Raw genomic sequence first — 10,770 nt, 5'->3', positions numbered from 1 at the left:
ACTATTATTCAATATTATTTACTTAAATCGGAGGTACTTTTTGGTATATACTTTTTTCCAAAAAGTAGTCGAAAACATTCATTTGACACTAAGACCATTTCGTATAATAAGTAATCTAATCCATAGTATTGGACAATCATGCTTCTATTTTCAAATAACTATCTCAAAAATCTTGTTACATATAGTCAATTATTATCATTTTAGTGTGTATAAGTTTCAAGAAGACATTTTTTCAATCGACATCATATCCTCAAGTTTATTGAGTGACTGTTTTTTTTAACTGTGAAATAACTAACGACATTGTCAGTTATAAACTAACCAACCTTCCTGTCAACTAGGGTTTTGTTTTATGATATAAAATCCATTTTATACTTTAAGTATTTTTCTATGCAGTTTAGTTGTTCTGTTACCTGACTTGAATAGTTTCACTGTCATAGTTAGGAGAACCAATTTCTTAAGTAAATGTCCTTTGCTTTCACCTTTATATATATATATATATATATATATATATATATATATATCAGTCACAACGTAGAACTTCGTACGTACGTATATCAGTTCGAGTTGCCATACCACATTAGCACAGAGATGCAGTTGTCGATTCAAATACCATAGTGGTAGAAGTAGTAAGAGTACAAGCATTCATGTGAAAGATTAGGGTTTGAAGATGTTATTGAAGGAGTATAATCCAGTGAAATAAATATATGAATTCCCTTATCCCTTAGATATTTTATAGTTTACATCACCGACTATCTGAGCAACCATCGAAGACCAGGAAGCATTAGAGAGCTACTGGTATGGGACTCTGCAGTGAGCATCCCCCAACCCATCGGAGATCAAACCTAGGACCTCCAGGTCTTGCGTGGAATGCTTGATCTTAAGACAATTAAGCTGACATCTTGTGTACATATTTAATTTAGTAGTTTGTTAAACTTCTGTATGTCTGACTTCAATTTTTGTTGATATTTAAAGTATACTTACTAGATTATCGAGATCGTAATGTTGTGAAGTAACGAATTGAGGAATCACCAGTTCATTATACTCCTAAAAATGAGATGTTTTTACATTCTATACAAAATACCAAGTTCGTTTATGTAGAAAAATTTCAATTGATACCTTGTTAAGCAAAGATGGATACCTTGTTAATTTAAATTCCCTTTAATTTACTGTATACAAAAATTTTAAGTTTATACTCTTTCAGAACAAAGCTTTTTCATTTATTCCAAACCCAGTTATTAATTTTTATCATTGCTCTTTTCTTGTATACAAGCGTTCTATTTTAGCATCTTCGATACTAAAGTCTGAGTTTGTTCAATCTCCGTTAACACATAGGGTCCTTATGTAATTGTGTGCTTCAATATCCCCTTTAATTACAGGTTTCATAATTCGTTGATAGCCGCTAACCCTTCAAACATAATCACTAATCTTTGCGTGTTCCAATTAACCTATCGTGTTGCTTATTTGCACCTTTTTTATAAAAGAAAGTTTGATGTCAGTGATATAAAACTTTGTTTTCGGTTATACTGTCTAGAAGGTCCATCTATTCAACGTCAAAACTACACAGTCTGGTGTAAGCTTTATATTTTCGTTATTCAAAGGTATCTTATTTGTAAATTATCTGTCATTGTCCTGTGGGATTCGTATTATCCGATCAACACAGTATTATTATTTGTTAGTGGTAGTGATATTTCAATCCAAAACCTTAGTAAATTTTGTAAGCATTGGATAACATCATGCAGTAGTCATTCTAAAAAAAGTAAAACAAAACATACCCGTTTAGTTTGTGCATATTTCAAAACTTTGATAGCGTGTAGTGTTGCTTTCTCTTGCATACGTGTATATAAATCACATCAAAATAAAGTCCGAAAGTCCTAATCAGTATACTCTTTTGAACTCGATAATTGACCTTATATGCCATTTTCTAGGTTATATTCTCTATGGATTTGATCTCAGTCAAAGGTACCACTGGTGAATACTTCTTCGTACTTTATATGGATAAAATCCTCCGAGAGTGAAACGTATGTCGTCATTACTATCAGATGATCATCTCGCTATGATAAGTATTATTAAAGTTGTCAATATGACCATTGGATCTAATAGTTAAGCCCTCCTCGAAAGACTTAGTTTTAATCACTAACAGAGCTATGAGTACGCCAATGCACTGCTAAATAGTTCCATAATAAAAAGAGCAGTTATTTTGGTCATCTCTACTTCCCACCAATAATTCAAATAAAACCAATTCGTGATGAATGCCATTTAAACATTAAACAGATCTTTCACAAAATCCCTGCATAATAATTAATATCCCTTCTGTTTAACAATCACTCTTTAGCAAATCCACAAATTAATTAGATATAATCAGGTCAAAATAATTCAGAATTAGTTTTTTATCAGAATGGGGGTTTGTGAAGATTGTAGTAATTTTAACAGCTGAATTCATGAGTTAATTTGTAAGCTAGACCACCAGTGAAAACCTGGAAGCAGTGGACGGCCGTTTTGTTCTAGCATGGGACTCCTCAGCAGTGCTCATCCACAATGTGTTGAACAAGTTAGAAGTAATTTTGATACTATAAAATTATTGTAAATAATAGACAATAAGTTTTAAATAAATCCTATTACTCAAGCTATTTCAACATTTCTATGAAACATCTTATGTAGTTTTAAAATGTATACGCTGAAATCATCATTTATTAATTTAATCATGTGCTCAGTGGTGACTAGCTTCAAGATGAATTTCCTGAAGTTCTAGTGAGAAGCCGTGACCAATGGAGTCCAATCAGTGTCGGGTGGGGACAGTTGTCCACTTCAGACAATGGATGAAAAGTTGCGCAATATCATGGATTGGTTGAAGTTAGACATTGACACTGTTAGATAACGGCTCAGTGATCTAGTGATTAAGCGTTCGCGCACAATTTTCTTTAGTAATTCTGAAACATAGTATTTGGTTAAGAATGTTAAGTGTTATTTATGAATATAATGCCGAGAAATTAAAGTAATCAGCTTTTTAAAGCCAAACAATATAAGAATAAAATTGGAAGTCGAGATTAAACAAAATTGAAGTTAAACATGTAAGCCACTATTTGTAGAGGTAAGCTCAGACTGATCGTAAGGTTCAGCGTTAGCCGTGAGACCTTCAAGTCTTGGGTTTTATGCCCAGTGGGATTCTGAGTGTGTAGGAGTTTCATACTAGGAAGAAAAAGCAGATATCCGGTACTTTTACATCAATCGATCAGTCTGTGATGCAAAGTATAAAACCGATAAACTTTTGCCAGTTGTAAGTGTAATTAATTAGGAGATCAGGGTAAATTAAAAGGCTGCATAGATTTTCTCTGTATTGTTTTTAGTTGGTTAATCAACTATGAGGGATGATGTTCAAAAATACGATGATCTATTTATCTAGTTGTGCTCCGAGGATATCACTGGCTCCTGAGGAGCAGTTGAACTAGTGAATACAATGTCAGAATCCACTGTGGGATCTTTTCTTCTCCTTACTAATATATGTTGATTCTTTTAATTAAATACGCTACCTAATTTAGTAAAATTTTGAAGGGACTTTCTTTTGCTTACCTGTTCTAATTTTATCGAATATTGATTGGATCAGATCTTGGATAACAACGATTATTGCTTGGTATTTTGTTTGTTTATTTTTTTGTCCGAAACTCGAGTCAAATTGTTTTTTTTTCTTCACAAATTTAAAGTATGTGATCTCATATGGAATTAATTAGTTCAATTTTTTTTGGTTACGTTTTGTACGTTTGGGTAAACTCAGGTTAATGAAATAATGACACGTGATACATTGTTATACACAGTCTATCAGGTGATATACACTAGTTTCATAGCTATTATCACATGTTTCACCTAACAGATACATACATGTAGAAATAGCTGAAAGTTTAAACTACTGTGTAGAATATGTCCTTATGTTTTTTTTTTCAATTTAATTGTCATGAGTTTAATATTTCAAAGTAGATACATCCCTTCCTCCCTGAAGAAAATCCTTTTAGTGATTTTCCTAACAGTAAAATTGATATCTTTTTTTTTAAATTAACACAAAAGCACATACTTTATCTGAAGGTAATTTTTTATTATCTCTAAATAAATTTTCCTGAAGTGTATCATTAAAAATCACGAGATAACTATATTTTATATTGATTTTGTTCAATCATTCCCACATGCATATAGACTTTCTGATGTGGTGGTGGCTATCAGACTACCTGGTTGGTGTCCATGTCACAACCGCGACTAACAGTTGAAGACGTTAGGTGATATGGCTCAATACCAGTCACAGTAGGATAGATTCATTCATTCTTTGTTATCCGTGAGATCGTGAGATTTAAAATAACGTTTTCATTACTTTTTTATTTTGCGAGTTCATTGTTGCTTTACGAATCATATTGTGTATGCTTAACCTACTTTACCGTCATTGACTTACTAGTATCTTGATGTCTTTGTGACAATTGGAATCAAAGTACGTATATGCCGTATTATACGTTGCTTGTGATTGACTGACTATACAGATGGTATCATTGATATTAACTCTCATATGATAAAGACTTTTGTCAGAGATATTATACTTATCCTTTCTTTTGGTTTCATATATATTTGAGTGGTATTTTTTGTGTAGATTAATTCATGTACTTACTTTCCGATTTTTTTTTACAAAAAATTCAGACAATCGATTTCGAGTCACATTACGTCATAGTGGTGATGGCAGTAAGCTATTTCAAGGTCTTCAAGGCAGTTTGCATGTACAACACTGGCGGCTGTGTTTAATAGGTGAACCGTCAACTGGATGTAAATTTATTTGTAACTGGCGACTAGACCATGTTGATAAAGCATATACAATGACAATGCCTGCACAAAGTGCAAATCAATTATTATCAAACAATAGTAATAATAACTCCACCAGTACTTCTACTATTACTACTACGAGTAATTCTATGACAGGAATCACCAATAATTCTACAACATTTATTTCAGCGAATTTAACAACACCTGCCCCTTCCATATCTTCATCTTCGTTTAATACTGGTAATCCATTAAATTTAGATCATCATAGAACTGGATCACGAACTGGATTAACAACAATGTCCACAGTGCCAACAACAACATTAATAACATCACCAAGTACTACTGCTTTCAATAATCCAAACAAATATTTGTTTTTCATGGAATGTAGTCCAGCTTCAGGAAAAGGTAATCCATCATCTGTATTTTTGTCCACTGAAAATGAAACATTTTCATAATACCGTATCGTTATTTTTTGTCATGTTAGAGTCGATGAGAGGCTTTGGTTCTCATTTTATTTGTGTTTGTGTATGAGGTAAAGAGAGAGAAGTTAATTTTTACAACAGTATGACTTTACAAACTTAAGCTCATAAAGCATTGGTTCGAGCCTGTGCTCCATATTAACTAAAAGTCAAATATTACTTCAGTCAGTAAGCCAACGCTTTACGTTAATTAATAAAATTTGTTAACCTCATCTTAATCTGTATACGTCCTGTTAAAGACTGTGAAAGTTGCTTTAATTAACTTTTCTCATGCAAATATAAAGTATAGTCTATTGAACCAACTACTTACCTGAAATACAATTGCTCTTACTACATAAAATCATTAGATATCAAGATAACAACTCAAGAGATCAGAATTTATGCCATTTGTTAAAAACCTTAAATTAAAGATGAGTTCATTAATAAATATATCCTCAACTGTTGTTTTTTGCATATTATTTAGTGTACATTAAAATACTTAATCCTGTTACCCCTCGTGGAGGAGCATAGGCCGCCCATCGGCACTCTCCATCCAACTCTGTCCTGAGCAATGTTTTCTAGTTGTTCAACCTTTTGATGTCTACCTCCAATTCCCGATGCAATGTGTTCCTTGGTCTTCCTGTTTTCCGTTCCTCGTGATCCAGTTTGGTGATCTCCGTAATGTATGTTTTATCCACTTCCAGTGTCTTTTCTCAACTTCCTCTTCAGCTAGAAGTTGGTTTGTTCTCTCCTACAGTAGACTGCTAAAGATAGTATCCGGCCAACAAACATTAAATCTCTTGAGTAGACAACTGTTTATAAATACTTTGTTAGTTGTGTCTATAACTAACCAATTAAATCGTTGCTTAAGCTCCCACCACTTTATTCTGGTCTGATGTGTCTGTCATCTATCCCTGTTGCATGTGACCTACCAATTGAAAGACATACTTACTTACCCCTCGTGGAGGAGCATAGGCCGCACACCTGCATTCTCCATCCAACTCTGTCCTGGCAATCCTTTCCAGTTCTTTCCAGTTGTTATTCATCCTTCTCATATCTGCTTCTATTTCCCGTCGTAATGTGTTATTTGGCCTTCCTCTTTTCCACTTCCTTTTCGTTTTCCACGTTCGGGCTTGCCTCGTGATGCAGTTTCGTGATTTCCTCAGTGTATGTCCGATTCACTTCCAACGTCTTTTCCTAATAATTTAAGCACACTGCACGCAGTCATATGATTAAATAATTTAATCCCATCCAACTGTTTATCGTCTTGTAAAACGGTCATGGTCTGTAGAGACTATTCAAATGATTGATATCATTTTTAAAATGATAAGCTCCAAGGTCTTAATTGATTGGAGAGTGAATGACTCTCGAAAAATGATTTCTTCCAATAGTCTACAATATTCACTTATGTTTCTTTTTCTGTTAATATTTTGCATATTAACATATTTTATCACATAAAAAGTCTATTCAACTAGATAGCTGTCTTGTCTTACGATATCTTTTCAGTTGAGGTCTTATATCAGTGACTCAGTCTTGTGAGAAGGAGCATTAACTCGGTTACTTTATGCTGTCATTACATATTATCTGTCAATAGGCATCCCATTCATTCTCATGGTCGATAATTCTATCATCAAATCGAAAAGTCCCACACGACAATTTTGAACACAAGTCGCTAATGCACTTATTAGATTATATCTAAAATGAATATTTTCTTATGCGTTTGCATTGCTGGATATAACCACTTAAAGTTGTATGGGAACAATTTTAATAATTTTTTGGTTGGAAGTAATTTTGATAGACATTCGACCTGTCAGTCAACTATAAACCATGCAATACATGGGACATATGTGCTTCGGTTCAATTTGTCATACCCCGTATCAGCACAGAGAAATGAAATTATCATGACGAAAGGCAGATCAGTAGTAATATCGTCAATGACAGTGGAAAACAGTATGATTCGAAAATAAAGAAGGAATCCATTGAATAGAAAAGTGTAATATAATTTAGAAATCCATGGTCCAAGGGAAGATGAAGAATCATTACATATTCACTATTTGAACCGATTTTAAGCCATGTAATCTGCATCAACTACTTCATCATTCTTTGACTTCATGACGTGTAGCCATAATTTGGTTTGCCCCTTCCTCTAACTTTCTTCCAACTTACTTCAACACTAATACATATCTAGTTGTACTCGATAGTAGTATTCCACTAACTCTTAATCACTGCCGACTAATTTTAGTATTCATTTGTATATCCGTTTTATGAGTCACCTTTTTTGTCATTACATTATATATATATATATATATATATATATATATATATATATATCTTAATATCTTATCTAGGTCGTGGTTCATATATTTTTGAAATTGATGGTAGCCGATTAGCTGAGTTAACAATAGCTATTGAGCAATTTACTGCATTACGTTATAATCCAAACTTGAAACCGGCTACATGTGCAGAAGCGTCTCAATTAACTGTTACAGCTCAATCTAATTTAGGTACAACAAATTTTGGAACAATTGATCGTTGTAATAAAAATGATAATTTATTTCGTAATGGTAACCCTCCAATATGTACAACAATACCAACTAATATTGGTAGCAGTGTAATTGATGATTTAGGCATTGCATCATCATCATTCTCATCAGATACAAGTAGTAATCCACGATCTGTCTCTCCAACCCATCATCATCAACAACAACAACAGTTAACGAAAAGGCGTAGTCGTGATAGTATTTTTAATCCTTTACGAAAAATATCATCTGGACATCATAATTTTAATTTATTTAAAGCAAATGATTATCAATCTTCAACAATAGATCGTCTTTTCAGTAAACAAACTATGTCACAATTCATTGTTACTACTGCCACTACTACTACTACTATTAATACTGCTACTACAACCACTTCTGGTACTGAACAATCATTAGTTCCTGTATTACATTCTAAATATAGTTGGAATTTCCAAAGAACGTCATCTTTATCTCCTCCAGATATGATTGTTAATGATTCCATATTGGATAGTTATAATCCTAATTCATTGTCAAGATTTGATCATTTACATGAAAATAGTTTTAAAGAACAATTTAATCTTAGTGGCGGTGGTGGTGTCAGTGTTGTTGCTACAACAATTGGAGTAACAACTAATAATAATATTCAAGAAGGTATGTTTTTTACGTTATCATAATTGTCTAATGCTTGTTTAACTCACATCTTTTCTTCTTATGAGAATATATTGGAAAGGTCCCCGAACTTTTGTGAATAAAAAATATATGGTTATATTACGTTTTTAAGCAATTATAGACTGGTTTTTGCTAGGTAGGTAAACAACCGTTGAGAATCAAGGAAATCCTGGACATTTGTGTTGTCTATGTATAAGATTTCTCTGTACCTATGAACCACAAAGTATTTCAAAATTCATGGAAAGTTTATTTTTTCTTTAGACTTTTCAATAAGTATTATCAACAGCTCACAGTTTCAACTTTAATCACGTCGCAATGTAATACAAATATCATCGACGAATCTCAGTTACACTTGGTTCACAAATGACAGTTTTTTTTAACCCCCACAAATTACGTCTTCTCTCATTACTATTACTTAAAATTTCTTGAGGGTAGTGAACAACACAGATTTATTGTTAAGAAAAATAAGTTAATTATGAGTGTTTATGTCCAAGTTTCCTTTCATTACTCGCTTCTGATAATCTATGTTTTTTGTTTAAGACTAAAACTTTCTCCTTTGTTATTGTTATTATTACATGAAAAATAAGCCATTTGCATTTACCCTATTTTGTTAACCACGTGTCGTTTTCTTAATAATGACTGTAGTAGGATCAATTATTAAGTTGTATACTCGGATTCAACTCACATTGTTCTCTCATTTGATAGCTAATCACATTAATATTTAAACTGCTGAAGTAGGTAAAGAGTAGTGGTTCAATCCTTTCAATCTACTGATTAAAAGTTTCCCTAATTTAACCATTAAGCCTTTTCTTGCAGTTCTAAATATCAGTAACAAAATAATTCAAACTCTTACTACTAATAGCGATGCAATCATTCATACGTGTTAAATATGTTTAATGAATATCTGAACTTTGTAACTCAATGGAATTAACATGTGTGTTAACATCTGAACCCTACAGGTATACTACTGAAATTCAGTACTAATATGTTCGACAATAATAATCTTAATTCTCAACTAGCCTAGTGGGAATACATTAGAGTTTATACCATGAGAACCAAAACAATGTTGGATTGATATTAATCTATCTTGTAATGATAATAATCATTATCGATGAGATTACAATTTGTGGATGACCTTTAAGCGACTCTAAAGTGATCTTGAGAATGCCCATGAGGATTATAAACTAGTGTGTAATTAGGATTATGATTTGCAGTTAGTGGTTAAGTTTAGGGATAAAATTTAAGGTTTTCATCACGAGCTGACATCAGTTAAACTGCCAAAACTCTATTTGGCCAAATGAATGAACGAATGAATTTTCCGCCGAAATCCAAGACATGTTATCTTAAATCTGATTGGATCGCTCGTAAATTACAGTCTCTTCTGATTATGTAATTGAAAGTTTTTCGAGTACATATTACAATTTCATTGATTTAAGTAATATATATATATATATATACCTCTTGTTTACGTATGTTTATGCACAATTTTATAAGTTCATGGAATAATATCTACATACATATATAAACAACTAAAAACTGATTAAATTCTTCCCCTTATTCAGTCATCCCACGTTTTGTTTCTTAAACAAAAAAACAGATCAATTTATCAAAATTTTTATGACCATCGTTATTATTTTATTTGTCTGTAGTTAAATAGGCATTTCAAATTATGTAACTCTTCTCTGATATTGATCACAAGTAAACCTGGGGTCTGAAATTTTTTTTTCCAACTAAACTACACATGGACTGATAGAGGTGTTTAAATATTGATAAACCTATAGATTCGTTTATTTTCTATGAATTTTTTTCTATATCAACAATCTATAAATCACACATCATTCCCTAATATTTATTCCATTATGTATAATGTATCTATCGTGTATCATTTCTATACGATCTTAGATATATTATTAATAAGGGTAACTATCAAAAGGTCGATTTATCACTACAATAAAATAATTCCTGCAATCAGTCAGTCACAACATTGAACCTAGTACGTATGTACATCGCTTCAACTTGTCATATCCAATTGACACACTGAGATGAAGTTGCCAGACCGAATCCCTGAATATTAGGTAGTAGCAGTATGAGTGGTAATAGAAAAGATTAGGGATCGATGATACTATTCAGAAAGAAAATACATTAGTACAATAAAAATAAAAAGAAAGTTGTGAGGAAATTAAAATCTCAGAATTTGTGGGAAGATAATGAATGGATGCACGTGCGATCCCGACAATATGGTTGAATATAGCAAATCAAAGATGGAAAAATTAGTCTAATATAGATGTAAATATTACATACATTATAAACTCCTTAACACATTTTAACATATT

At 32.3% G+C, this 10,770-nt stretch overlaps 1 protein-coding gene across 1 annotated transcript in view; it reads left to right on the top strand.

Moving 5' to 3' along the window:
• Smp_036760 (hypothetical protein) overlaps positions 1-8,442 on the top strand; it is a gene marked incomplete at its 3' end in the record, with an annotated part of 27,595 nt that extends 19,153 nt beyond the window's left edge. Inside the window, exons 4-5 of the mRNA XM_018798188.1 lie at positions 4,672-5,196; positions 7,598-8,442. Coding sequence (XP_018653154.1) covers positions 4,672-5,196; positions 7,598-8,442 — 1,370 coding nt within the window. The remainder of the gene's footprint in view (positions 1-4,671; positions 5,197-7,597) is intronic.
• Positions 8,443-10,770: the final 2,328 nt, after the last annotated feature.

The sequence above is a fragment of the Schistosoma mansoni genome, chromosome 6 (genome assembly GCF_000237925.1).
Source record: "Schistosoma mansoni strain Puerto Rico chromosome 6, complete genome".
In the NCBI taxonomy this organism is placed as follows: Eukaryota; Metazoa; Platyhelminthes; class Trematoda; order Strigeidida; family Schistosomatidae; genus Schistosoma; species Schistosoma mansoni.
Note: the sequence above shows the minus strand (reverse complement) of the source record. Positions and strands in the feature narration are given on the sequence as shown.